Source organism: Balaenoptera acutorostrata, chromosome 2, assembly GCF_949987535.1.
Source record: "Balaenoptera acutorostrata chromosome 2, mBalAcu1.1, whole genome shotgun sequence".
Classification (NCBI taxonomy): domain Eukaryota; kingdom Metazoa; phylum Chordata; class Mammalia; order Artiodactyla; family Balaenopteridae; genus Balaenoptera; species Balaenoptera acutorostrata.
Window position 1 is genome coordinate 184150585 of NC_080065.1, and position 27876 is coordinate 184178460.

Genomic DNA, 27876 nt, shown 5'->3' on the forward strand with positions numbered 1-27876 from the left:
GGTGGGGTACAAGCCTGGGAAAGTCTCACTGAAAAGGGGGCCATTTAATCTGGGGGAAGGGCACTCCAGGTGGAAGAAAGAGCGAGTGCAAAGGCCCAGAGGTGGGAATGAATGAAATGTAGGTATCTGAGGAACATCAAGGTAGCCGGTGCGGAGTGAGAAGGAAAGTGCAGGGAGGTGAGAGCCGGAAGGTGATGTCGGCAGATTGTTTAGGTTCTAATGGGCCATCATGAGCACCCAGTAACCACAACTAGCATCCTGGGGTCAGAGGTAACCCCAGTCCAGGCTGTAAGAAGACCAGGCTGCTGCCTGGGGGTCCCCAAGATCCCAGGGCAGAGTCTCCTGGCCCTCCGTCTTCACGAGGTCCTTGCAATTTTCCTGTCCACACCACCTTTTCATAAATGCTTCCAGCCCAGCTCCCGGTCTCATCCTCGCAGCATCCCAGCCTCCTGGTCCTGAACACCGTGCAAAATCCCCATTGCACAGGAGAGAAAGCAGAGGCCCCTTCACAGGAAGGAGAGTAGCCCCTGCATCCAAAGGCCCCCGGCTCAGAGCAGGGCGGGGCACGGCGGGGGCGTCGGGGGCTACAAGTCCTGTCAAAAAGGGGAAATTTCCCCGCCAGGTTTGCTAAGAACAGGTCCCCATCTTGCCGTGGGGTAAGGGGCTGCTCCGAAAGACCTTAATCCCTCCCCTAGCAACCTGCCGCCGTCCCAGGGCAACTAGGGCGGGGCTCAACTCGGAGTCACAGGTCCCCGGATCCTGCAGGGGCGGGGAGTCTCGACTTCCGAGGGGGAGGAGGAGTCCGCGCCGCGCCTACTGGCCCTTTAAGAGGCTCCTCCTTGCGATGCTTCAAAGCATCCTGATTGGTCCCGAGAGCCGCCGAGCGCAGCCGAACTTGACGCACCCGCCCGCAGCGTTCCCTACTTACCTCCCACGCGGCTCAGCGGCCGTGCCAGCCAATCACCAACGGGCGCGCCGACCCTCATCTGCATGGTCACGCCCCAGGGGAAGTGCATACCCAATCCGACCGCTCGCCGAACCGTCATTAGCATGCCGGGGGCGGGCCAGGGCGGGGCGGACGGCAGAGGTGGGCGGCAGGGGCGGGCTCGGGGCGGTTGGTTGGAGCGTCGTAGCAGCCGAGAGGTCCGGGAAAGTTTCTTTGGAGGTGAAAACAGCCGCGGAACTCGGGGCCCTGCGAGGGGGCGGGGGCGCGGGGGTCCAGGGGCCGGAGCGGGGCCCCTCCTGGGCCGGGGGGTTGCGGACCCGAGCCTCCTGGGGGGGGGGCGATTGCCCAACAAAGGATCCTTGGGGCGCCCGCCCTCGACGGCCTCCCCGCCCCCGGTTCCGGCCCCCCCAGGCGCCCCGGACCCGGCTTTCCGGGGCTCCCCAGCCCGGCCCCGCCGTCACCGGCTTGGGCGGCCCTCACTCGGCCACGCGTCTACGTTCCAGGTGCGGCCGGGAGTGGCCATGTCTCACGGTCCCAAGCAGCCCGGCGCGGCCGCCGCGTGAGTGCGACATCCCCTCCCCCCAGCCCACTCGGAGCTGCAGCCTAGCCCCCACCTCGTCCCGTTGGAGCTCCTCGACCCCCGCCCCCCAGGGTCTTGACTTCCCCGACTTGGGGCAGGCCCTCCCCCTCGGGCCCCCACGGGCTTCTCCCTCAAACCTCCGGGCTCCAGTCCCTTTCAGGGGTCCCCTACTAGCCTCCCCTAGTGCTCTTGCCCGAACCCCGGATCCTGACCTCCTCTGACCCCTGCTTCCAGAACTCAGGCCCCTAGCTGCCAGCGCTAGCGTCGTGGGGGCGTGGATGACCCTGGCGTCCCGTGGCTCTAGTCTCTCCCACGCCCCCTGTGGCCCCCCCTAGTGCTTCTGCCTCAACCCCCGGATCCTGACCCTCTCAGTGCCCTCCTCTGAGGGAGGACTCAGGCCCCTCGCTGCCAACTCCGCCGTCGGTGTTGGGGAGTGGGGGGTGACCCTGGCTTCCCATGGCTCCAGGCCGGCGAGCGGCAAGGCTCCAGGACAGCATGGGGGCTTCGTGGTGGCTGTCAAGCAAGAGCGCGGCGAGGGCCCGAGGGCCGGAGAGAAGGGGTCACACGAGGAGGAGGTGAGAGTCCCTGCACTGTCGTGGCGGCGGCCCTTAGTCTTGAAGCTCCGCCCCGAACTCAATTTGAATTCGCTGTGGCTCCGCCCACAGTCCAGATTTCCCTCCAGATGCTGAGGCCCCGCCCCGTGCCAGATATCACGCCCCAAGAGCTCCACTGCCACTCTAAGTCCAGGCCCCGCCCACTGCCCAGGGATCGAAGCCAGTACGGAAGCCACGGCCACAACGAGGCCACGCCCACAACACAAGCCAGCCCCATCCCTGGGCTGATCCTCTGTCCCCAGTACTTCTCTGATCCCTTCACCCCTGGCCAGGGGTCCCTTAACCCCAGTCTCCCAACCCTGAACCCTGATCAGGCCATACTTCCAGGCCTTCTGGGTCCTACCTCGTGGTTAGGCCCCGCCCAAGTCTTTCAGGGCCCCGCCCCTTCCCCTCTGGGCCCGGCCCCAGCCCTCCAGGCCCCCCCCAACGGCGCGGCTGGGTTCTGCAGCCGGTGAAGAAGCGCGGCTGGCCCAAAGGCAAGAAGCGGAAGAAAATCCTGCCGAATGGGCCCAAGGCACCTGTCACCGGCTACGTGCGCTTCCTGAACGAGCGGCGCGAGCAGATCCGGACGCGCCACCCGGACCTGCCCTTTCCTGAGATCACCAAGATGCTGGGTGCCGAGTGGAGCAAGCTGCAGCCGGCGGAGAAACAGGTGGGGACGGCTGGGGACCACTGACCTTCCCTCACCCACTCAGATACCCACCTGCAGCCACTTACCCCAAAGGAACAGGTGTGGAGGGTCCTTCGTTCCTCCTGGACTCCAGGACCTGGAGAATTGACCACCCATTAGCTCTCTCCAGCTTGTTGAAGGGAGGAGAGAGTAGCAGTAGGCTGGAATAGACATAAAACTTAATAAACAACGTTAGACTAAAGAAGTAGGGGTGAGGGCTGGATTTCTGTTAGAAACCTTATGGTTTTTAAGTTCTGGTAATTAATTTAAAAATTGCAAAAATATCAAGGAAACGTTAGCACCAGCTTGCACCCTCTACCCTGGGATTTCAACAAGCAAAATGCGTTTGGGAGGGCAGTCCAGCCTGGAGGTGGGAGCCTGCAGACATTCAGACACCAGGGAGTGGTTTATAAAGGCTGGAATTGGGGTGAGGTCGGTGAGGTCAGGGAGTTGGGAGGTGGCCTGAGCAGCAGCCTGAAGGGTGGGGTTTTGTCTGGAGGGCAGTAGGGCGCTGTGGGAAGGTGCAGCACAGTGAGCTGAGGGATGGAGATGGGGTCTTGGCCTGCGAGGGCTACCCTGCCCCTGGGCTGGGCCAAGCCTTCTCATGCTGCCCCCGCCAGCGGTACCTGGACGAGGCAGAGCGGGAGAAGCAGCAGTACATGAAGGAGCTGAGGGCATACCAGCAGTCAGAAGCCTACAAGATGTGCACAGAGAAGATCCAGGAAAAGAAAATCAAGAAAGGTGCGAAGGGCCCCAGCCCCCAGGCAGCTGAGTGCCTGTTCTGAGATAGGTGACACAGGCAGACCAACCTACCCCCTCCAAAGGGCTCTCACGGTCCCATGGGAATGAGACACACATAACCAGACAGTTGTGAGTGAATAGGGCTGGTCAGCGCTGAGATTGGGCACACACAGATGCGGGGGCGGGGGGAGGGGACCAGGTGGGGATCTTGACCCAGGATGAGTAGGGCTGACTAGGGGAGGGGAATGATGGTGTTCCAGGCAGGGGGAACAGCACGTGCAGAGCAAAGCGTGGGGTCCGAGGAGACCTGGGAGGCTCACCCTGCCCTCCTCCCTCCCCCACCAGAGGACTCCAGCTCCGGGCTCATGAATACCCTTTTGAATGGACACAAGGTAAGCTTCCCTCCTCCAAGGAGGACACCTGGGCAAGAAAGGTCTGGAGGTATTTAGACCTCTGGGTGAGTGAGGACCATCGCTCCTCGGATGAAGTGAGCTCCCGGTCCAGATGTGTGCAAGCAGAGGCTGGACAGCCACACAATGGGAAGGCTGTAAAATGGACTCTGACCCAGGTGGCCTGAGGAGACCCTCCCAAGCTTAGGGGATGTCCCAGAGGGGGTGTGGCTGCCCTCCCACCCCCTCCCAAAAATATTGCTACCTTGTCCTGTCGTCCCAGGGTGGAGACTGTGACGGCTTCTCCACTTTCGACGTCCCCATCTTCACGGAAGAGTTCTTGGACCAAAACAAAGGTGAGCGCTGACCACAGGTTCTTGGAGCAAGTGTTGGGCCCAGAGGGCGCCAAGGGGGTAGGCAGTGGGTGCCTTCCTCTCCTGCCCCCGTAGACCAGAGAGCTGAGGTGTGGGGCTGGAGGCAGAGCAGTGACGGAAGGCCTGGCGGGGGGCACAGCTAGGGGCAAAGCGCGGCTGAGGGAAGGCAGGAAAGCGCCAGGATCTGACCCGGCTCCCCGCCTACAGCGCGGGAGGCGGAGCTGCGGCGCCTGCGGAAGATGAACGTGGCCTTCGAGGAGCAGAACGCGGTGCTGCAGAGGCACACGCAGAGCATGAGCAGCGCGCGCGAGCGCTTGGAGCAGGAGCTGGCGCTAGAGGAACGGCGGACACTGGCGCTGCAGCAGCAACTCCACGCGGTGCGCCAGGCGCTCACCGCCAGCTTCGCCTCGCTGCCGGTGCCGGGTGCGGAGGCCCCGCCCCCAACACCCTAGCCCCGCCCCTCCCACCCCCGCGAGTCCTGCCCCGCTAACTCAGCCCTCGACTACCTCGGGCTCCGCCCAGGCTACCTCGAGTCCCACCCCCTCTGGCCCGGCTCCGCGAGCCCTACCCCTACCCCTTCACCAGTCTCTTCACAAACCCTCACCTCCCTCCAATCCGCCGCGCCCCTGCGGACCCCGCTCCCGGCTACCCGAACCCCTCCCGTCCCGCTGCCCCACCCGTCCCGCTGCCCCACCCTGCTGCGCCAGCCCCGCCCACGCTGGCCCTCGCGCCCCGCCTCGCCTCGCCTCTGACCCCTCCCCTCATTCCGCGTTCTTTCCTCAGCTGACCTGGGCCAACTTCCCCTCCCCCACTAGCCCCCGCATCCCCCCCCATCACGACCTCGCCCTCTCCAACTTCCATCGTCTGACCCCTGCCACAGCTGACCTTGATTTCCCCCGGTACAGACGCCCTGACCGCGCCCTCCCGGCCCCACTGAAGTGCGCCCCTGACCCCCTCCCCAGGACCCCGCGCTTACAGACCCCCACCCTCTGACCTCTGCTTCGGTGGAGACCCCACCGCGGTGACTCCTCCGCTGGGCTCGGCTGACGGGTCCTCCCCCCCCAGGCACAGGCGAGACGCCCACGCTCAGCACCCTGGACTTCTACATGGCGCGGCTGCACGGCGCCATCGAGCGCGACCCCGCGCAGCACGAGAAGCTCATCGTCCGCATCAAGGAGATCCTGGCTCAGGTCGCCAGGTATGTGCCCGGGCAGGTCTGCCCCCCAGGCCCGTTCAGCCCAGCTGGGGCTGCCTTGCATAGGGGCTGCCTCAGGCTAAACCTTCGCTGGCGGGGCCCGGCGAAATAGACTAGCTTTAGGCCTCCAGCGGGGTTTCTGGGGTCTGTGGGCGCTGCCCAGTGGGATCTGGCTGCCGGCTCTTTTACGGAGGCCACAGCCCATGCGGGATCTACTAGGTGGGGCTGGTTTGATGCAGGTGGCTAATGGCCTAGCCCCTGGGGGCGCTGATTCGGCCTGGTACTCTATTACGACTCTGGGGAATCGTCCAGCACCCCCTTGGCCCAGGGGACCCGAGCTTCCCCAAAGCTTCAGGGTGGGTTTTTCTGGGTGGCTCCCAGCTGCCCAGGATAGGTGGGATGAACTCCAAGCTCCCCACCCTGGCATCTGAAGGAGCAGAGGGGCATGGCCTCTAGGATACCCAGGAAGGGGGTGGGGCTGAGAGATGATGGGGGTCCCCCCTCACAGATCTCCTCCCTTCTGTCACAGTGAGCATCTATGAGGGTGTCTGCCACCCCATGATCCAGAGAAGACCAAGCCCTGGTCACGGCCCCTCCCCCACCCCCACCCCATGGAGGAGGGGTGCGGGTCCATCCTTTGGGGCCAGGCCCAATCCTGCACCTTGGGGGCTCCAGCCCCCCTAAAATTAAATTTCTACAGCATCCCTCTAGCTTTCAGTCTCCCCAGCGCCCCAACCCAGAAAAATCGCCCACCACGCACAGCACACATAGAACCCCACGGCCCCAGGGCCCAGCGAGGCCTGCTCGACCGACAGGGCACATCACGCTACGCGGACGTGGGAACACCACGCGTGGACAGCGTGACCCGGGACAGGAGGAGACCCACAGCCGCTCATACGCCCGGTGTGGGGAGAGTCACACACCCTACACCGGCTCTCCAGGACCAGTCCCTGGACACAGGGCAGAGAAAACCCACACCTGACACACTGGGACTCCTGCCTGGCAGGTGTCACCCTAAGTGCCCACACGGCCGGGCACGCCGCAGGGATACACTCTCACACTCCGGGCGGGGCCCTCTACCGTCGCCCTCACATTCCTGCACCCCAGAATGGGGGGGCTGGTACTGACCACCCCACCCTCATCCAGCTGAGGGACCCCCGTGGAGGGGGCCCCTTTGCCACTGCTCAATTGGACTTTTTAAATAAAAATGGAATTTGAATTTCAAGCTTGTGAGTGTGTGTCTTTTGGAGGGAAACAGGCCAGGACCCTCTGTTGGGGTCCTAAGCCTACTCTCCCCAGCCCCTGGCAACCAGGAATCAACTTTTTTTTTTTTTTTGGCCACACCACGTGGCATGTGGGATCTTAGTTCCCCGACCAGGGGTGGAACCCATGCCCCCTGCACTGGAAGCCCGGAGCCTTAACCACTAGACCACTAGGGAAGTCCCACGAATCCACTTTCTGTCTCTGGATCTACCTGTTCTGGACATTTCATGTAAATGGAATCACATGCTGCGTGTCCTTTTGTGTCTGGATTCTCTCACTGAGCATCGTGTTCTCAAAGTTCATCCACATTGTAGTGTATGTCAGTGCTTCATTCCTTTTTCTGGCTGAATAATATTCCATCGTGTGGATGGACCACGCTGTGTTTATCCAGTATCTGTTGATGGCCATTTGGATTGTTCCCACCTTTTGGTTGTTGTGAATCGTGCTACTGAGAACATGCACGTACAGGTTTTTGTTTGAACACCTGCCCTCACTTCTAGGTAGATCCCGAGAAGCAGACTTGCTGGGTCAGATGGCAATTCTATGCTTAACTTATTGGGGAGCCCTCACAGAGACTTCAGCCTTTAATGGAATGTTTGGGGCAGCTTAAAAATTCTGGGGAGTAATTTGACAAGCACTGATGTTACTGGTTGAATTTTGTCCCCTCAAAGAAAATCTTGAAGCCCTAACCCTCAGAACCTCAAAATGTGACCGTATTTGGCAATAGGGTCACTGCAGATATGATTAGTTAAGATGAGGTCATCTTGGAGTGCGGCAGCCTCTAATCCAATATGACTGATGTCCTTATAAGAAGATAAAGATTTGGGCACAGACGCAGAGAGGAGACAGCCATGTGACAACAGAGGCAGACACAAGCAAAGCACGCCTCCAAGGAAAGCCAAGGATGACCAGCCACCAACAGAAGCCAGGATGGGCAGGAAGGATGCCACCCAGGGTGTCAGAGGAGCTTGGTCTTGCTGATTTCTAGCCTCCAGAACTGTGAGAGAGTAAATTTCTGTTCTTTATAAGCCAGCCAGTTGGTGATACTTTGTTACGGTTGTCCCAGGAGACTCGAAAAACGATACTGACACACACCCACCTCCAAGTGTGTGCTCCCTCGTCTCATCCCCTCCCTGGCTCCGTACCCTCATCCCAAATTTGGAGTTTACCATTCCTGGGCAGATCTTTACCTACTTTTAGCACAAAAGGATGTCTTCCCACAAGAGTACCATTTTGATGGATTTTTTTTGGTTCCTTTTCTAAAGGTTCGAAAGTAGACGACTCTGTGGTTTCTAGTTTAATCACAAAGTTGTGCAACCACCAGCACAACTTAATTCCAGAACATTTTCATCACCCCCAAAACAAACCCCCCTCCCGTTAGCCATCACTCCCCATCCTCACCTCCCCCAGCCCCAGGCAACCACGAATCTACTTTCTGTCTCCATGGATTTGCCTGTTCTGGACACTTCATCTAAACGGCATCACACGCTATGTGGCCTTTGTAATCTGGCATCTTTCAATGAGCATCATGTTTCCAAGGTTCATCTGTGCTATAGTGTGTATCCCATTTTGCACGTTTTTAAACTTTACATAAATTTTCTTACATCGTCCAAAGCCTGCAACTTGCCTGTTTTCATCAATGCTTGGTTTCTGAGATCCATCCAAGGCGAAAGACCTCTCTTTGGAGCTGCTATAGGGCATTCCACTGCTGTTTATTGAGCCAACCAACGTTCCTGTTGGTGATGCCTAGATGCTGTGTTCCCAGGGGATTCTGAGAGACGCCTCCTGGTGCCGAGAACCTCCTTCTTTATCTGTAACCCCGTGTGCCCACTGTGTGCCAGGATACAGCAGGGGATAAAAGAGACCAGAACTCCTGCCCTCCTGAAGCTGACATTCCAGTTGGAGAGACAGAGGAAACACAAGATGAATAAATAAACTATCTGCTATGTCAGGTCATGCTCAGTGCTAGGGAGGAAAAAAGCCAGAAAGAGAGATTGGGAGGTGGTGATAGGAGGTGACAGCTGAGCCAAGAGCCGAAGGAGGTGAGGGAGTGAACCTTGGAGATCTGGGAGAAGATGTTCCAAGTGTAGGGGCACAGCCTGTGCAAAAGCCCTGGGGCAGGATTTTGTGCCTGGTGTGTTGAATGAACAGCAAGGAGGCCCGTGTGTCTGGAGCAGAGTGAGCAAGGGGGAGAGAGGGAGGAGGGGAGGGCAGGGAGGGGCCGGGGCAGGTCGTGCAGGGCCTTGTGGGCCAAGGGGAGGACTTGAGTTTTTACCCCAAGGGAGGTGGGAGCCCTGGAGGGCTGTGGGCAGAGGATGGACGCGGTGTGGCTCAGTTTATACCAGGGTAAGCGTCCTCCCCACCTCCTATGGTTGTCGCAAGGATTAAATGAGTGCGCCCAGCAGAGAGCAAGCGCCCGGGCACCCGCGGCTGCCCCATCCTTATTTGTGATCCTTATTTTTCCCGCTCCCCGGAGAGCTCACAGCTGGCCCTGGCAAGGCCGGCACACCTGGGGCCCACCCCCCCCCGCCCCCCTGCCCCCCCTCCCCGGCCCCGCACTCCGCGGTGTCGCCTTCCCGGGAGGCTCGGGTTCCCGGATCCCCTTACCCGGGCGGCTCGGCTGTCGCTCCTTGGGCCGGGGGAGGGGAGGCTGCAGGAAGCGGCGGATCCGGCGGCTGTGGCCGTGGCCCCGGTGGCCGAGCTCCTCCTGCCATGGAGACCACAGCGGCCCGCGAGGCCCGGGGGGCCGAGGCCCCACGCCTGCCCGCGCCCCCGCCCTCGCCCGCCGAGCCCCCGGCTGCGTCCCCCACCCCGGCCGCGCCCCGAGCCCGCCCGCGCCTCGTCTTCCGCACGCAGCTGGCTCACGGCAGCCCCACGGGCAAGATCGAGGGCTTCACCAACGTCCGCGAGCTTTACGCCAAGATCGCCGAGGCCTTCGGGATCGCGCCCACCGAGGTGAGGCCCCCGGACCCCCAGCACCCGAGGCCCACCGGCTGACCGGGGGTATGGGTGGACCCTGGACGCCGGGACTGGGGCCCCAGAACGCCCATCTTCGGATGGAGGGGATCCCATCTCCGGATCTCAGAGACGCACCTCTCAGATCCTGGGGTGCCCATACCCGGTGGACCCCCTGCGCAAAACATGAGCACGTCTTAGGGTTAATGGATGCCTAGTTCGTCCAGGAAAACACTGGGCTGACCCAGCTAGGAGTGGACCCCAGCTCTCAGGGAAGCGCCTATGTTTTCTGGGCGCGGTTGCGGGGCTGTGTTTCCAGGCAGCCCCCTTTCAGGTGAGAAGTCAGAGGCCGCGGGGGGTCAGGGGCTGGGTTGTAGGAGCGCCTCGCAGCCCCGAGGGGGCGCCAGCAGATTTAGAACAGTCTTAAAAGATTGGGGGTGACAGGGCACCGAAGGGTTAAAAGGGGAAGTCTGGGGGGTGGGAGAGGGGGCGACCTCCTGCCCGAAGTCTCCTTCTCACCCTGCTCCCCATTCTGGGGGTCCCAATCTCCTCGCCTCCCACCCCATTCTGAGAGGATCCCATACTCTGCCATTACACGTGACTGCGATCCTGGTAGGGGATGATTGGAGTCAGTTTCGTGCCTCTGTGCGCCTTGGTTTCCCTATCAGGCCCCTGAGCCCAACCCCCGGTTGTTCTGCGCAGACGGTGGGGGATGAGGTCTGTCGTTAATTTTGGGCTCCCCCTCCCCTCGGGACAGATCTTATTCTGCACCCTAAACAGCCACAAAGTGGACATGCAGAAACTCCTGGGCGGCCAGATAGGGTTGGAGGACTTTATCTTTGCCCACGTGCGCGGCGAGACCAAAGAGGTGGAGGTCACTAAGACCGAGGACGCCCTGGGACTGACCATCACTGACAACGGGGCTGGCTATGCCTTCATCAAGGTGCCCGTGGGGGCGGGTGGCTTCCCGGGTGCCCCTCTCTGCCCCTCTCTGGTGTGAGCAGGACCTGAGAGGGGTCGCTGGGGTGGCCCTGTGAGTGACTCTGGGTCCCTGCAGAGGATCAAGGAAGGCAGCATCATCAACCGGATCGAGGCAGTGTGCGTGGGCGACAGCATTGAGGCCATCAACGACCACTCAATCGTTGGCTGCCGCCACTACGAGGTGGCCAAGATGCTCCGGGAGCTGCCCAAGTTGCAGCCTTTCACCCTGCGCCTGGTTCAGCCCAAGAGAGCCTTTGGTGAGGGCCACCTGGGGCCCAGGGGGCAGGCTGGTGGGGGGGGGGGCGGGGAAGCTCTTCCAGAAATTGGTCCTCTGGATGCACGGGGTGGCAAAGGGTGGGGGGGATGGGACAGGATGGAAGGTTCTAGATGCCTCTGGTGACAGGACAGGGAGCTTCTGGCACTGTATGAGGAACAGGAGGGTCATTTCTAGATTGTTATAGAGTTGGTCTGGGCATGGGGGTCGGGGGAGGCTTGGGAAGATTGGGAAAGGATGAGGAGGTATCTGGATCTATTTCGTAGCTGGTCTGGGAGCTTTTAAAGTACTGCTATGAGGCTCTGGTGAGTTCTTGAGAGTGGCTCTCAAAGGGAGCTCTAGAATGGAGGTTTTCAAAGAGAAGTCTGTGACTGGTCCATGGATGACATAAGGAGGTCCCCGTCGAAGAAGGATTCTTAACCTCAGCACTATTGACATTTGGGGCTGGATGATTGTTGTGGGGTGGTCCTGGGCACTGTCAGGTTTGACCTAACAGGTGCCAGTGTCTCCCCCGAGTTGTAACAATCAAAAGTGTCTCTAGGTATTGTCAATGTCACCAGGGGTGGGGGGCAAAATCACACTCCCCACCCCGTGCCAACTGGGTTGAGAACCTTGATCTAGAATGTAGATCACCTTGTTTAGTTCAGCAGACAATTTTTTTCCATAGGTAGACTTTCTCAAGGAAGGAAGCAGGATGCTTATTTCCATTCTGGCACAGCCTTCTTATCTCATCATGGACTGGCCCTTTGAGTCGCCCTGTCCCAGAACAAGAGGCTCTAAAGTTGCCCTGGCCCATCTGGAGGGAGGTCCCAGGAGAGTGTGACAGGATGGGGTCCTAGGTCTGCCCTGGAGCAGGACAGTGAACTCTGAGAGCCATGAGCAGGTTAGAAAGAGCCAATTCTAGAGCAAGGAGCTTTCTAGATTGACCCTCTGGGCACAAGGAGAATCTTAACCAGTCTCTTCTAGAGAAAGTCATTTTGAGAGGAGGAGGGAAATTTGAGGGAAGAAAGGATTCTCAAGCATGGTCCCTGAGGATTCACCCATGGACATAAGGAGGACTTTGAAGGGTAGGAAGGTTCTAGAAAGGCTCAGCTGGTGGCTTCTGAGTGTTTAGGAAGATATGGATCTGCCCAGAACACATGCACCTCCCCCACTCTGTCCCCTCCAGATATGATCGGCCAGAGGAGCCGGAGCAGCAAATGCCCCATGGAGGCAAAAGTCAGCAGCGGGAGGGAGACCCTGCGGCTTCGGCCTGGGGGGGCCGCCACCGTGGAGGAAGTGGTGAGTGGAGGGGAGAAGGGTGGACTTCAGGGTCTCTTGCACCTAGAGTTCTATCGCTGACTCAGCATGACCTTGGGTAAGACCCTCTCCTTTGCCCAGCCTCAGTTTCCCTACGTGCAAAGTGGGCCCTTGTCAGTCAGGGCAGTAATGGTGGGACCAGAAGCATTGACTAATGGGTGGTCCCAGTCTGCTGTCACCTAAGGGGTGGGGGACTGGGGAGGGGGCTGGGCCGGAGGGATCCCAGGCTTCTGACCCTCTGCTTTGCTCCCTACGCCCCCAGCCTAGTGAATTTGAGGAAGAGGCATCTCAGAGGGTAGATGACCTGCTGGAGAGCTACATGGGCATTCGGGACCCAGAGCTGGGTAAGGGGCCAGGGTAAGCCGGGTGGACCCTGGGGGGAGGACAGCCCACGGGGAGGAGGCAAGGGTCCCAGGGGAAGCTGGCGTCCCCCCAGGGAGCGCCCTCACCCACTTCCCCTCGGCTCGGCCTGCAGCGTCCACCATGGTGGAGACATCCAAGAAGACAGTGAGTGTCCAGGAGTTTGCACGCCATTTAGACTCCGTCTTGGGCGAGTTCGCCTTCCCGGACGAGTTTGTGGTGGAGGTGTGGGCCGCCATCGGCGAGGCCAGGGAGGCCTGTGGCTAGTCTGCCCCGGGGCCGAGCGCAGCCCCAGCCCGGAGCCCAGCCCCCTGCCCCAGCCCTCCCGGCCAGTTCCCCAAGCCCAGCCCTGCTCTGGAGTCCAGAAGCCCAGATCTGAGACCCAGCCCTGCTCTAGAACCCAGCTCAGCTCAGAGACCAAGCCCAGATCTGAGACTGGCATCACCTCTAGAACCCACACCAGTTTTGAGAGCAAGCCCAGCCCTGAGACTCGGCCATGCTCTAGAACCCAGCTCAGCTCGGAGACCAAGCTCCCCTCTAGAGCCAAGGCCAGCTCTGAGACCAAGTTCACCTCTAGAACCCATACCAGTTTTGAGACCAAGCCCAGCTCTGAGACCAAGCCCTCCTCTGGAACCCAGGCCAGCTCTGAGGTCCAGTTCATCACTAGAACCCAATCCAGTTCTGAGATGCAACCCAGATCCAGAACCCAGCTCTCCTCTAGAACCCAGGACAGCTCTGAGGCTAAGCTGAGCTCTGATATAACGTCAAGTTTGGGAACCCAGACAAGTTTTAAGAGCCACCCCAGCTCTGAAATCAATCCTAGTTCTGAAAGCCAGGCCAGCTTTATGACCCAGCCCTGCCTTAAAACTCGACCCGACTCTGGAACGCAAGACAGCTCCATGACCCAGCTGTACCTGGACACCTGGTCTAGCTCAGAAACGCCAGTTAGTTCTGGAACCCAGGTGAGACTCAAGAAGCAGCCCAGTTCCAGAAGCCACATCAGCTCAGGATTCAAAGACAGTTCCCAAACCCAACCCTATTCTCATGCCCAGACCAGCTCAGGAACCCAGACGCATGCTGCAGAGCAGCCCAGGTCCAGACCCCACCCCCATACTAGGGCCCAGTCTAGCTCCAGTGATGAGTCCAGCTCAGAGACTGAGCCCAGCTCTAGACCCCAGACTAGTGCAACAAGCAGGCCTGTCTCCAGAATTCAGACAAGCTCTGGACCCCCATCCATCCCTGGGGCAAGGCCCGCCTCCAGAGCTCCACTTGATGCCAAGCCCCGCCCTCACTGCAGAACACAGAGCAGCTCTAGAACGTCATCCAGCTCTGGGACCCAGACAGACTTCAAGGCTTGGCCGATTTCCAGAGTTCAGTCCAGCTCAGGCACCCCACCCAGCTCCAGAACTCAGCTCAGTTCTAGAGAACAGGCTGGCTCTGAAATCCCATCCAGCGCTAAAACACAGTCAATTGCTGAGACCCACTTGAGTTCCAGAATCCAACTAGAGTCTGGTCCTGGGACCCAGACCAATGCAGCAACAGACTTAAGCTCCACAGCTCTGTCGAGCTCTGAGAGCAGGCCCAGCTCCAGGACCCAGCCCTGCCTGGGAGCTCAAAAAACCTCTGGGACCCAGCTCACCTCAGAAACCCTGCCAAGCTCTAGAAACCAACTCCAGACCACACCCCCAGGCAGCTCTGGTATTGAGCCGGACTTTGGGAGACAGACCAGCTCTGGAACTCAGCTCATCTCTAGAGCCCAGCCCAGCTCTGGGACCCAGACAAGTTCAATAATTCAGCCCAGCTCTGGAGCCCAGTTCAGCTCCAGAACACAGCCCAGCTCCACAATTCAGTTCAGCTCAGAGATAACAGCCAGCTCTGAAACCCAGACCAGTTCAAGAATACAGCCCAGCTCTGGAACCCAACTCAGCTCCAGAACGCAGACCAGTTCTGGAACCCAGCTCATCTCCAAGACCCAGCCCAGTGCGATAATGCAGCCCCTTGCTGGAGTCCACCTCATTTCTGGAACCCAAACCAGCTCCAGAACCCAGACCAGTTCTGGAACCCAGCTCAACTCTGAGACCCAGCCCGGCTCTGGGACCCAGACCAGTGCAAGAATTCAGCCCAGCTCTGGAGCCCAGCTCTGCTCCAGAACCCAGTTCAGCTCTAGAACTCAGTTCAGATCTGAGACTCACCACAGCTCTGAAACCCAGACCAGTTCAAGAACCCAGCCCAGCTCTGGAATCCACCTCAGTTCCAGAACCGAATCTGTTTCTGAAACCCAATCCAGCTCCGGAAGCCAGACCAGCTCAAGAATCCAGCTCAGCTCTAGAAATGGGCTCCGCCCACAGACCCCTGGCCTTGACCCCAGAACCCAGCCTGATCCCACTCCCCCAGCCCGACCTCAACACCCAGGCCCACCACCCAGAGCCCCACCTCCAGGTCCTAGGAGGGTCTCTCACCCTCAGCCCCATGATCTGGTTCAAGGAGCCCAGGCCGATACTGGCCCAGGCCGAAGCCCATCCACTTCTGCCCTGATGCCACAGCCGTGGTCCCCCTCCGCCCCGCAGAAACCAGCCCTTCCCCCCAAGCCCCAGCTGGGACCCCAGAAGTCCACCCTGCCCACCAAATCCGTCATCCCTAGTTCTGCCACCAGGGCGGCCCTCCTGCATTCCCAGCCCCCTGAACCCTCAGCTCGGGGGCCTGCCCCCTCCGCCGTGCTCAGGGAGCCAGGGCCAGCTCCGCAGGCGTCAGAGCCCCTCCCCTACCATGGGGGGCTATAGCTTGGGGGTGACATACTTGTGGCCCCCATGCCCTCTCCTGCCCCTCCCAGCCTGGGTCCCCCAGAAGCAGCAGGTGACCTCATTCCCCCACAGGCGGGGGGTGGGGGGTGAGGGAGGGTGGACACAGGGGCTTCGGTTTCACCTGGGCCTGGCTCTGGGAGCTGTAAGCAGATCCCAGGTCTGTGGAGGGGAGGTGGGGTGGGGGTGTGGGAAGTGGGGGCAGGAGGCGGTTTCCTCCTCATGTACCTCGAGGGCTCATGGGGAATAAAGGCACCTCCCACCCCTGCAGCCTGGTGTGTCGTTTTTGGGGGGTGTTTGGGGGAGAGCAGAGGAAGGGGCAGGCGTGAGGGTCTGGGGGGCCGACATGGCAACACTGGATGCTTCTTACGTGGCTACGACGTGCCAGGCACGTTGTTAAGTGCTAAGTGTGCAGGTGCTCATGGACCTGCAGACACACGGTGCTCTGTACAAGCTCAGTCGTTCGGCCATTCCGTCTGCCTTTATTGAGCACCTACTATGGGCCAGGAGCTGCTTGTTCAAGGCATGGGGAGTCTGAAGGGCTGAGCGAATAGATGGCTAAACCACAAGCTTATGAGGGAGTGCGCCCCGTCTTCCGTGGAGGAAGCAGGCGTGTACCCCATGGTCTCCGTGTGTCTTGCCCTCTCTTTTCCTCACCTGCAAAATGGGTTTAATCCCAGAACCCTCTCCTAGGGGCTGTAGGGAGGCTTCCAGGAGATCCAAGCTGTAATGTGCTTAGGGAAGACTCAATAAAGGAAGTGGGGAGAGGAGCTGGAAGCCAGCCCAGCCTCTTGGGGCTTCCGCAGTCCCCCAGTCCTGCTCGGCTGCCACACGGTTGGATAGGAATATTGATCCAAGAAACTTCAATAATTGACAATTTCAGAGCCAAAAGAGATTATATTTTGGCAAGAGAGGGAGTCTCTTGCCCGTTCTCATTCAACCTTTTCTAGACAGAGCCTTCTCAAATTGGGCTGTCAAAGGGAATCAACTGTACCCCAGTAAGTAGGTCATATTCAGGGGTCAGAGTCCCCCATTTCTGGAGGATTTCTGCAAGGGGAGGCTTACAAGTCTGCTTTCCTCCAGACACCATCCCAGCATTGCCCACACCCTTCCTGGGATTCGGAGGGGCCTCTGAGTGGGGAGGGGGCTGAGAGAGGGGAGGAGCTTTGGAAAGGGGAGTCAGGGAAGAGTTGGAGGGTCCCCAGGGATGATGGAAGACAGCACACAATCCTGCCGCTCAAACTGTCCATCCTGCACTCCTGGCTCCTGGGCTTCCGAACAGGCAGATGCGACTGACAGGGAGGATGAAGGTTTGATGGGGGACATGCTGGCAGGGTGCTCTGTCCTTCCAGAGCTGCCCCCGACGTCCAGCCCTGGCCCTACTGCATCGTGGACCTGCGGGTGAGCTGGGGTTGCAGGGAGAGCGACCTGGGCCCGGTACTGAGGCGAGGGTGGAGGCGCCGGATCACCGCCCGGCGAAACAGGATGTACACCCAGGGGTCGAGGATCTGGTTCCAGGTGGCCACGCGCAGGTAGATAAGCAGCTGCTGCTCAGTGGCTCGGGACAGCTGCCCAGTCGGGCTCATGGCAGGTGGGTTCCGCAGCACCGTCTGGGCGATAAAGACCTGCGGGGGGAGGGGTGTGTGTGTGTGTGTGTGTGTGTGTGTGTGGCCAGAGCGGTCAGCCGGGGGCCAGGCCGGCCACCAGCCCTGCCCTCCACCAGCACCTGCCCGGGCCACCTGCCGTCTGCCGAGATCCCGTGCCGATTCTGTCCCCGAGGTGCTGTGTGACCTCGGGAGAACTGCCTGACCTCTCTGAGCTTCAGCTGATGTGACCGAAAAATAGATACTTTTCCTGCTCCTCTCCTGGGCACAATTAAACGTGGTGGACAAGAGGACTTGCACACGTGAGCAGGTGGAATCACTGTGACTGCCAGTTTCATTATTCTATCAAACATTTATATTTTACACAAATTTTATAATATAATATCAAATTATGGTATAAAATTGTATATTAAATAATTAAATTTTATGTTGTTTACTTTATTTTGAGTCAGTTTATATTATATTAAAATTTATAGTTTATAAAATTTTATGACAAATAATTTTATGTTAAATTCTTATATTAAATCACTTTAATATAGTTTATTAAATATTGGATTTTATATTTAATATTATACAATATGTAATGTAATAAGGTATTTACAGATTATCATAGAATATAATTAGTTACCTAATAATTAATATATTGTTAATTATAACTATTATATAAGTTATGTTATATATATTATATAGTATTTAAAATTATATATGTAATTATATAATATATAACATAATTATAAGGATGTGACTATAAATTACATAATGATTGATATAATTATTAAATATTAATTAATAATATGTAATTATAGCTATAAGTTATATAGTATTTAACAATTATATAATATATATTATATAATGATTGATATATTATTAAGTATGAATGAATAATATATAACTATAGTTATATGTTATATAGTATTTAACAATTATATAATATATAACTATATATTATATAATGATTGATATAATTGTTAAATATTAAGTAATAATATGTAATTACAGTTATATGTTATACAGTATTTAACAATTATATGATTGATATAATTATTAAGTATTAATTCTAATATAATATAATTAATTATAATTATTATATTTCATAATTATAATCAAATTTATACTATATTTAATATAATTATATTCATATTGTATTGCATGTATTATATTAAAATAAATTTTTTTCTTTTTTTTTTGGCTGCGCCGTACAGCTTGTGGGATCTTAGTTCCCTGACCAGGGATTGAACCCGTGCCCTCAGCAGTGAAAGTGCAGAGTCCTAACCACTGGACCGCTAGGAAATTCCCCATAAATTATTATTTTAAAATTGTTTCCTGAGCACCTACAGTGTGCTGGGCAATTCTGGGGACACTGCAGTGGCCAAGACAGACCCAGGTCCCACTTGCACAGGCTCACAGGCTCACAGCCCCATTAGGACATGTGACCCGGTGGTTGCAGCTTGGCGGTGGGAGTGGGGGTGACCTAGCAGTGATGGAGGCACTGTTGGAGCCCAGAGTAGGAGCCTGACCGGGCTTGGGAGAGGTAACCAGATGGCGAATAGGAGTTTCCCAGATGAGTTTGAAGGAAGTGTCTGTGGGCCTTTCTTCTGGGACAATAGGGAGCTATGGGAGGTTTTAGAGCAGGAGTTGGCTCGTGGGCCAAATCTGGCCTGCCACCTGTTTTTGTTTTGCTTTGTTTGCTTTATTTTTGCCTTTTTGGTTTGTTTTGTTGTTTTGCTAAGAATGTTTTTACATGTGTCAATGGTGAGAGAAAAAAATAGAAAGTATATTTTGGGGGTTTTTTAATTTAAAAAAATTTTTATTTTTATTTTTTATTTTTTGGCCGTGCCACGCAGCATGCTCGACTAGGGATCGAACCCGCAACCCCTGCAGTGGAAGTACAGAGTCTTAACCACTGGGCCACCAGGGTAGTGGCCTAGAAAGCATATTTTGTGACGTGACAATGACATGAAATTCAAATTTCAGAGTCCGTAAATGAAGTCCTACTGGTGCACAGCCGTGCTCGTTTGTTTCCATGTAGCTTTCATGCCACAGCAGCAGAGCTGCGTTGTTGTCACAGAGACTGTGTTTAAAGGGTTTACTATATGGCCTTTTAGGAAAAATTTTGCTGCCAAAGGGGACAAGGAATCGTTTAATGGTTCAATGATTCTACCTAGGATGCCTTCTTGGTTTTTACCTAACAGTTCAACCCCTATTTAGAGCAGGGCAGGGCTCATCCTGGGTATTTCAAGAGAGTCAAGGCTGGAGGGCAGGGAGAAAGAAGAGGCTGAGGCAGATCCTTCTCAGGGACTTTTTGGTGAAGGTGACATTTGAGGAAAGACATGGAGGAGTGAGGGAGTGATCCATGTGGAGATCTGGGGTAGGGGGAAGCATTCCAGGCAGAGGGTACAGCCCAGTGCAAAGGTCCTGGGGCAGGACCGGGCCTGGCATGTTGGAGGAACAGCCAGGAGGCCCATGTGTCTGGAACAGAGTGAGCGAGGCGGAGAGAGGGAGGTGGGGGGAGCAGGGAGGGGACAGGGCAGGTAGTGCAGGGCCTTGTGGGTGGCAGGGAGGACTTGGATTTTTACCCTGAGGGAGGTGGGAGCCCTGGAGGGCTGTGGGCAGAGGGGGGGACCTGACTCAGGTGTTCACAGGCACCCTCTAGATGCTGCCCGATAAATAATAATGATAATAATTATAAGTGAATATAGAAATGGGCTCAGCTCGACACAGATGTAGAGAATAAACGTATGGACACCAAGGGGGGAAAGTGGCGGGGTGGGGCAGTGGTGGTGGGATGAATTGGGAGATTGGGATTGACATATATACACTAATATGTATAAAATAGATAACTAATAAGAACCTCCTGTATAAAATAAATAAAATAAAATTCAAAAATTCAAAAAAAAAAAAAAGAAATGGCCTCAGTTCTATGAGACCAGGCCTGGGAGGGACACCCCAGGTACAGAACAGAAGCACATTTCTCAGCCAGAAGCATCATCCGGTAACTGCCACTCCCCTGGGACCCATCAGCGCCTGCAGCTTCACGTATCACAAAAAAATTTATGTTCCTTTCTTTTTTTTCTCCCACCATTGACACACGTAAAAACATTCTTAGCAAAACAAAGCAAACCAAATTTGCAATCTTCCTATCCCACAGGTTTAGTTTTTGTTTTAGCCCTTATCACTTCCTAATATCTACCACTTCACTTATTTATATACTATGTTTATTTTCTGTCTTCCCCATGACCTAAGAGTTCCAGGAAGTCACTCAGTTTTGTCAGTTTTGTTCCCTGTGCAGTGCCTAGACCAGAGCCAGCAACACACTCATTGCTCAATAAATGTTTGTTGAAGGAACAAATGAATAAATGAGTTCATGTCATCATCCTGACAGTCACTCTGAGAGGCTGGCACCTTTTTAGTCATCCCCATAATAAGAGGAGATTGAGGCTGGAGGAGGGAAACCCGTAGCCAGAGTCACATGATAAGTCCTTGTTGGATGTGGGCTGGAAACCAAGTATCTGATTCCAGTCTCCAGACTTGTCCCCATCCAGTCAGAAATGGAAAAATAACCACTCCAAGCGGCCAATTACATCAATCAGTGGAAGGACTTCAGCAAGCTCCCCTGACTCAGGGAAGATCTGTGCAAGGCTAGGGTCCAGCCCAGAACTAGGCACAAAGTAGAAATGATTCAGTAATTGTACCTGGAATGTCCTCCCTGCTTTTCTCTGGCAGGTAAACTCCTCTTCATCCTTCAAAACCCCAGCTCCAATGCCCCTCTTCCAGAAAGCCTTCCCTGATATCCCAGGGAGAGCCTGGGAGCCCTTCCCTGGGCATCTCAGTCCCAGGACACTGCCTCTGCCCCAGTCCTGCCCCTAGTTTGGGATTATCTGTGTCTTGCTCATGGGTTCCTCAAGGAAGGACCCTTGAACACTGGGGTCATGCCCACATTTTCTTGGGCGGACAAGAACCTGAGGGTTATGAATTCATTCGGGAGGAACCGAGGCCCAGTCACCAGGGGTGGGTGGGAGACCCCGGCAGCCCCTGCCCCCGCCACTCACCAGCAGCGGCATCCAGCAGATGCTGGCCACCACCATGATGCCCGTGAGCTGAGCCATCATCTCGACCTCGCAGTCCCGTGGGCGCTGCTGGGCGGCCTCCTGCCCGTGGTAGACGTGGCACAGGGTGGCCACGCTGATCGTGTTGAGCAGGAAGGACAGCCCCACCGAGAGGCTGCCGAGGAGGGTGAAGAGCAAACCGAAGGCCACGTCCCCCGGCTCGGCACCGAGCGTGAGGAAGCACCAGGAGCCCGGGTACTGCACGGTGTAGCGACCCACGCCCAGCAGGGGCAGCAGGCCCAGCGCCAGCGCGGCGGCCCACACCAGCCCCACCGTGGTCCAGGCCCGGCGCTGCGAGGCGGCTGCGGGCCGTGAGAAGGGCCGGGTGATGCCCAGGTAACGCTCCGAGGCCATGGCGGCCCCCAGCAGCAGCGGGCACAGGCCAAAAAAGACCATGATGACTCCCATGAAGTGGCAGAGGTTGCAACCTGGGTCCACGGTCTGCCAGTCCAAGAGGGCGGCGTGCTGGGACACCACGATGGTGCCAGTGACCAGCAGCCCCATGAAGTCGGTGATGACCAGGCCGCAGAGGAAGGTCAGGAAGGAGGATCGCGCATGGGAGCTGCCCTGCCGCGCACTCACCAGCACACTCAACGCCAGCAGGTTGGAGGCCAGGCCCACCAGGCAGAAGGAGGCCGCGAACCAGGGGGAGGCGATCAGGCGCCGTTCCTCCAGCGTGATGTTTGTTGGCCGCAAACAGGGCCCCAGAGAACTGCCATTGGGCCACATGGCGCCAGAGCGGAGTGGGGAGGGTCACCACCCCATCAGGCCAAGGCTGCAGGTGGGGCGGACTGGCACTGGCTCAGGCACACCTGGGGAGGGGGGTGGCGGAAGAGAAGATTTGCTGGTGATTCATTCTGCATTTTAGTCTGAGCAGCCCTGGTGAACTCCTACACAACCTTCAATGCCCCAGCTCAAATATCCCCTCCTATAGGAAGCCTTTCCTGACCTATCTCACTCCCCACTCAGTAAGTATTACTATTACTACTATGACTAGCTCCAGCCCTGTCCTGCCCAGGCTCAGTGACCCTCAAGGGTGAGGATCAGTTCTATCTCCTCTGGGAACCCTGATAAGACACCAGTTAGTATTTGCCAGGTCTCAGAGAAGGGCTGAGAAGCCCCAGTTTGAACTCCTGCCCTGGTACCCACTGTGTGACCCCAGGCAAATGATTTCTTCTCTCTAAACTTCCATTTCCCTGCTGGTCATCCATCTGAGCCCTTGGTGGACTGCAGAATCCAGAACAGATTTCAGCTATTGTAAAACAGGACACACCCAGTGTGGGGAGGGCGGCTGGCTGGTGGCCAGAGGTCGCTGGTTCTCGAGTGGGCTCCAAGGTCAGCCTTGTGGGTCACAATTTCTCGTGAAATTGTGGGGGAGGCCCGGCCCCATTGGTGTTTTAGGGAGAGCCTTCCTCACATGTTGGAATCATGTAGATTCTTTTTTTCCCCCCATTTTCATTTAATAAGAAATAAACCGGGGCTTCCCTGGTGGCGCAGTGGTTGAGAATCTGCCTGCCAATGCAGGGGACACAGGTTCAAGCCCTGGTCTGGGAAGATCCCACATGCCGCGGAGCGGCTGGGCCCGTGAGCCACAATTACCAAGCCTGCATGTCTGGAGCCTGTGCTCTGCAACAAGAGAGGCTGCGATAGTGAGAGGCCCGCGCACCGCGATGAAGAGTGGCCCCCGCTCGCCGCAACTAGAGAAAGCCCTTGCACAGAAACGAAGACCCAACACAGCCATAAATAAAAATAAAATAAAATAAAATAAAAATAAATAAAAATTAAAAAAAAAAAAGAAATAAACCCAGAAATCCAGTTCCATCTGGGAGCAAAACTCAGGTCATTTGGAGCAACAGGATCCCCAGGGACGGGCTATAAACAATAGGAGGAGGGTAATGGGCTATAAACTACCCTGTGTGGGGCTGGGGGAGAAAACTGGAGAGACATGTAGGTCTGACTGCCTCGGGTGTGGACGAATCAGCCAGATATGGGGATGCTGAGTAGAAATAAAATGAGACCATTCAAAAGCCAACTTCCAGGGGCTTCCCTGGTAGCCCAGTGGGTAAGACTCCGCGCTCCCAATGCAAGGGGTCTGGGTTCAGTCCCTGGTCGGGGAACTAGATCCCACATGCATGCCGCAACTAAAGAGTTACATGCCACAACTAAGAGTCCACATGCCACAACTAAGAAGTCTGCATGCTGCAACTAAGAAGTCCGCATGCCACAACTATTCCCCAAAAGGACACAGCAGGGAGGGCATAAAGTCACCCAGGGGGCCGGCACCCCACCCTGGGTGCACACCACGAGCCATCCTTGTGCTGGCAGGGAGGGGGCACTGGGCGGCAGGATCAGAGTGGGCAAAGGTGGGGAGGCAGGACCATAGGAGGCACAGATGGCCCAGGCAGTTAAAGATCAGAAAGGTCCTCTTATGATCCCCATTTTGCAAAGGCAGGGAACCTGAGGCACAGAGAGGTTAAATAACTAATCCAAAGTCACACAGCCTAGCCGGGGTGGATCTGAGATTTAAACTCGGGCCTCGTTACATACAAATGTGTGTAATTGAGTCAAAGGCCTGCCAGTCAGGTGGAGGCTGGTGGGAGGTGGGTGTGGAGCGTCACCATCATTGGAATTTTCCTTGATGAAAAACAGATAGAATTTTTCTAGGGAATTCCCTGGCGGCCCAGTGGTTAAGACTCCGAGCTTTCACTGCAGAGGGCATGGGTTCGGTCCCTGGTCAGGGAACTAAGATCCTGCAAGCTGTGCAGCTCAACCAAACAAGACAAACAAAAAACACACCAACCAACCAAACAAACAACAAAAAGGGATAGAATTTTTCTAAAAAGTTGGTCAGACTGGATTCGAATCCACGAACCCTCTTTGCCCCGCTCTGAGTCTCAGTCTCCCTTCCTATAAAATGGGGCGGATGATGAGAATGATTTCGTCTGTGCCCAGGGCTAAGCCCATGTAGGCGCTGCATTCGTGCTGGCCCTGGGCCCGTGCCTGTGACCTGGCCTCAGCAGTGAGCGTGCTCAGCTACCCCCTCACTCCCCATCTCATTAATTCAGCTCAGCAACTCCTTATCGAGCCTCATAAATTATCCAGCTCCCGATGGCCAGTTCCACAGAGCTTCCCTCCCAGGCTGAGAGCCAAGGCCACTGCCACTTCGATGGGGGCGGGGCCTGGAGAGGGAAACCAGAACCCCAGAGGGGTGGGGGCGTTCCACGGTGCTCGGCCATCTGAGCCGTCCACTCCCGGGCAGGGGTGTGCTCTTTGCCATCTCAGATTTGGCCTGCACTCGGATTCCCCCTGGGGCGGGGCGCTTGCTCCCTCCCTCCCTTGAGAGCTGGTATGCGCTGTTTCTAAACATTCCTGGGGACTCGGGCTGTGCCTGCGGTCACTGCCCCTGCCTCAGCCCTGAGTGACCGCCACCTCCTGCCGGGTCTCATGGTCCCCTGGTTCCCCACCTTGCGTGGGAGCTTATGCACCCGGGGACACACACCTCGTGTCTGCCTCGTCTCCCATGTCTGGGAACAAACCTGTGGCCCAGGGCCTTTGGCCTGGGGGAGGCTGGAAACTGGCACCACTCCCTCTGGCCCCAGCCGGCGGTTTCCAGTCCCCCCGAGGGGTTCAGGTGAGAGCGGCCAGCTCAAGTTCCCCAGGCAAGCGGGCCAGAGGGGCACCTGGCGAGGCCTCCCTTCCCCTCCCACATTGGCCGGGAGGGCTGGCAGGGCCCCCACCCTGCAGGGGACCGTGCTCTTCCCAGCCCGAGGTCCATAAGCACCACTGTGTGGCCCTTGGGGGAATTGCTCTCCCTCTCTGTGCCTCAAGAGAAACATGGACCCCAGATTTGCTGGACAAACCCAGGATTCCATGCCCCGAGAGTGGGGAGGTTTGGACTTTGAAGGTCCAGGGTTCTGGAATTCTAACGAGTTCCCAGTTCTGGAAGCTGAAGGCCCCAAGAATCTAGAATTTCAAGGGGCTGAGGTTCCAGAACTTTGATGGGAATTTGGTTGGGTCCTGGGTTCCAGAAATCTCTCTCTCGGGTCCTGGCTCCTCTCTGGAGGATGGACTTTCACTGCTCCCTCAACCTCCCTCGGTGAGGCTGGGAGGGCTCTATCCACCGCTGTCCCAGAGGCCCGTGCGCTGGGTTGGGCTCGGGCACCAGGCTGGTCCTCCCTCCGCCCACTATGGTGGCCCCGATGGAATGTGGCCTTTGGTTCCCAAGGGCCAGGCCCCTCCTCTGCCTGATGGTCCGTCATCACCTGCCCCATTCTTCTCCTCCTGCTCCTGTGATCCATCTGTCTTTCAACAAGTCCCTCTTCCTCTTGACACGCCACCACCTGGCCTGCCCGGCCTGCCTGTCCTCACGCCATGGACCCACCCAGCCTCCCCCAGGGGTGACGGTGACCTCAGACAAACTCGGACTGGAGCCCGCAATCTGCCACTGCCCAGCTGGGGGCTCGACCTTGCTGAGTCTCAGTTTCCCCCTCTGTGAAATGGGGATAACAAGGACACCGACTCGCCTGCTGGCATTCTGGCTGGTCTTCCCAGGCCTGACCTGCTCCTGCCACCGAGACTTTGCCTCCGCTGTGCTCCCCCATCCCCACCCCGCCTGGTGCACCCTTCCTGCTTCCTGGCTGTGCTCACAGCTCGTCTCCTGGCTGCGTGCATGGGGCAGCCAGGTGGGAGCCCTGATGCTCTGTGTGACCTTGGCCCACGTCCACACTTCCTAAGTCCTTTAGTGCTGCCCAGGTGACCAACGACGATGTCCTCTGGCATGAAAGTGCAGGGACCAGGCCAATCTCTGCATCATTTCCTGCCCTTACCCGATGCAGACCTGCACGCCTGAGGGTGTGGACCCCCTCCACGCCCTTGTGCAGCCACAGACGCCCACACAGACACAAACGCATACATGCAGGGCCACTGTCAGTCCCCAGGCCCGCCCCTGCCTTCCCCCACCACAAGACTCAATTTCCGGAAACTTTTCCTGTTGGTGACAGCAGCCAGGCCCCCACCCCAGAGACATTACAGTCAGCCTGTCAGGGTTGGAGCTGAGCCTTGGCCCGGACTCACACAGTCCCTCCCTCTGAGCCTCAGTTTCCTTATCTGTCCAGTGGGCGTCCCCCAGCACCGGCGGGGGACGGATGGGTGATGAAGGAACAGGACCCAGGCCAGGCGGCAGTGGTTAATGATGGGCACAACTCCGAGTGTGCACACAGACACACAACCAACCAGACGTGTGCTCACACAGCCACACCCAGCACCCTGGCACCCTCTCCGGCTGTGGTGGCACCACAGGACACGGAGTGGCCGGGCACACACCCAGAGAAACCCACACACAAAGCACATCCTCCGCCACACTGGCCACAGAGGCACACGCAGGTGCCCAGGGTCGGTAGCACTCCAGGCACGGGACCCAAGCTCACCAATGCCCCGGAACACCCAGCACCTGGCAACTGTCACCGCCCACGGTGAAACACCCACAGCAGGGCGGGCCACCGCAGGATACACCCAAGCCACACCTGCCCACTCTCATGCCCCGCCCCTAACCTGATAGCCAATTGTCCTCAGCAGGCGATGGTCGATGGGGCGTGCAGGAGTAGCCAGCCGCGCAGTCGTGTCCCGGCGGACCTGCGGGTGCCGGGCTGGAGGGGGGCGTGCGGAAGCGGAAGCAGGGCGGCCCTGCCTCCGGGGCCCCTGGGGAAACTGAGTCACGGCGGGAGGACCACGCCGAGGACCCCGGCACTGCCACGTCGCGGCGGGACACAGATGGAGGGTGGGGCGGCGCGGGGTCCCGGGCCGCGGGAGGGGCGGCGAGGTCCCCTCCCGGCCTGGAGGGGGTTCGGCGGGGGCTAAAAATAGCCCGGGGCTGGGGCTCCGCTCTGCGGCCGGCGCCTGTCTCTGCTAGTGTCTGGCTCAATCTCTCTGTCTTTCGGTCCGTCTCCCATCAGCCCCTCCCGCCCCGCGCTGGCCACGCCCCTCCCGCCCGGGCCTGGCTGATGAGGGTCAGTGGGCGCCCCCCAGCCCCGCGGGGAGACCGCGAGGCCTCCTGGGGGAGGGGGCGCCCATGGGACCCCAGGGCCTTAGGGGCAGGGGCGGTGGCGGGGGTGGCCGGCGCCCTCTCGGGAGCCTCCGCCCGCTCCCCTCCCCTCCCCCAAGCCCGCCCCAGCCAGGTCCCCTCCCGGCGCTCCGGCCGTCAGGCCCAGTGTTATTCACCGTCCGGGCAGCACCCGAGGCTGAGAGGGGGCGGGGCGGGGGCAGGCCCCGCTCCCCAGGGCGCCCAGACCCCGACCCAGGGACCCAGGGCTCAGAGCTGGTGAACCCGGTGGGGTGGGGCCTGGCACACAGTAGGTGCCTCATCAATGTAGGGTCTGTCTGAGGCCCCTGCCCGGGCTGGGGGTAGGGGTGCAGGGACGTTTAGAGGGGAGAGGCGACCACACTCTCCACCCAGGAGCTTCGTGGGCAGCCTGCTGAGACAGGCTTCTCGAGGAGGTGATCTGGGAGGGCTGTGGGTGGTGGCATTCTAGGGGGAGGGTCCTGTGAGGACACAGGCTGGCATTGGGGCCAGAGGAGGCAAAGCCCCCTGCAGAGCCGCCTGTGGTCGGGGTGGGGAGGTGTGCTTTCCCTCCGCCCCCCAGTTCAGGGTGGGGAAGGATGCCCAGAGCCCGGCACTGCAGGAGAGATTGAGGATGAGCAGGGGGCTGGAAGCAGGGCTGGGGAATGACTC

General features: G+C 57.7%; 3 protein-coding genes across 5 annotated transcripts; 2 read left to right on the forward strand and 1 right to left on the reverse strand.

Moving 5' to 3' along the window:
* Nucleotides 1–1092: 1092 nt before the first annotated feature.
* HMG20B (high mobility group 20B) lies at nt 1093–6734 on the forward strand. The gene is made up of 10 exons (XM_057541800.1): nt 1093–1165; nt 1450–1505; nt 1993–2101; nt 2589–2792; nt 3431–3551; nt 3897–3943; nt 4224–4296; nt 4522–4737; nt 5380–5512; nt 6039–6734. Exons 2-10 carry the CDS (start codon nt 1468–1470, stop codon nt 6049–6051), a joined length of 954 nt encoding a protein of 317 aa, XP_057397783.1. The 5' UTR covers nt 1093–1165; nt 1450–1467; the 3' UTR covers nt 6052–6734.
* A 2408-nt stretch (nt 6735–9142) lies between these two features.
* On the forward strand, nt 9143–15588 carry GIPC3 (GIPC PDZ domain containing family member 3). 3 transcript variants are annotated; one of them, XM_057541801.1, is made up of 6 exons: nt 9144–9727; nt 10485–10670; nt 10785–10965; nt 12151–12263; nt 12544–12638; nt 12757–15588. In XM_057541801.1, the coding sequence occupies exons 1-6, from the start codon at nt 9485–9487 to the stop codon at nt 15419–15421; spliced, it is 3483 nt and encodes a 1160-aa protein (XP_057397784.1). In that variant the 5' UTR covers nt 9144–9484; the 3' UTR covers nt 15422–15588. The 3 variants fall into 3 exon arrangements, with proteins under 3 accessions (XP_057397785.1, XP_057397784.1, XP_007176723.2); XM_007176661.2 differs by having other exon boundaries at nt 9146–9727; nt 12544–12625; nt 12757–13042; XM_057541802.1 differs by lacking the exon at nt 10485–10670 and having other exon boundaries at nt 9143–9727.
* Nucleotides 15589–16330: 742 nt separating this feature from the next.
* Nucleotides 16331–27249, reverse strand: TBXA2R (thromboxane A2 receptor). Its single transcript, XM_007176559.3, has 3 exons — nt 26700–27249; nt 21093–21961; nt 16331–17064 (listed from the first exon to the last, which is right to left on the reverse strand). The coding sequence occupies exons 2-3, from the start codon at nt 21876–21878 to the stop codon at nt 16819–16821; spliced, it is 1032 nt and encodes a 343-aa protein (XP_007176621.2). The 5' UTR covers nt 21879–21961; nt 26700–27249; the 3' UTR covers nt 16331–16818.
* Nucleotides 27250–27876: the final 627 nt, after the last annotated feature.

Bases quoted from the DNA above. Each gene is read 5' to 3' on its own strand.
- GIPC3 (XM_057541801.1), top strand. From the start codon at position 9,485: ATGGAGACCACAGCGGCCCGCGAGGCCCGGGGGGCCGAGGCCCCACGC. The intron at 10,966-12,150 runs GTGAGGGCCACC...TGTCCCCTCCAG, and splicing joins TCAGCCCAAGAGAGCCTTTG to ATATGATCGGCCAGAGGAGC. The intron at 12,639-12,756 runs GTAAGCCGGGTG...CTCGGCCTGCAG, and splicing joins GAGCTGGGTAAGGGGCCAGG to CGTCCACCATGGTGGAGACA.
- HMG20B (XM_057541800.1), top strand. From the start codon at position 1,468: ATGTCTCACGGTCCCAAGCAGCCCGGCGCGGCCGCCGC. The intron at 2,102-2,588 runs GTGAGAGTCCCT...TGGGTTCTGCAG, and splicing joins AGGGGTCACACGAGGAGGAG to CCGGTGAAGAAGCGCGGCTG. The intron at 4,297-4,521 runs GTGAGCGCTGAC...CCCCGCCTACAG, and splicing joins GTTCTTGGACCAAAACAAAG to CGCGGGAGGCGGAGCTGCGG.
- TBXA2R (XM_007176559.3), bottom strand. From the start codon at position 21,878: ATGTGGCCCAATGGCAGTTCTCTGGGGCCCTGTTTGCGGCCAACAAAC. The intron at 17,065-21,092 runs GTGAGTGGCGGG...CTCCCCCCGCAG, and splicing joins TCTGCTGGATGCCGCTGCTG to GTCTTTATCGCCCAGACGGT.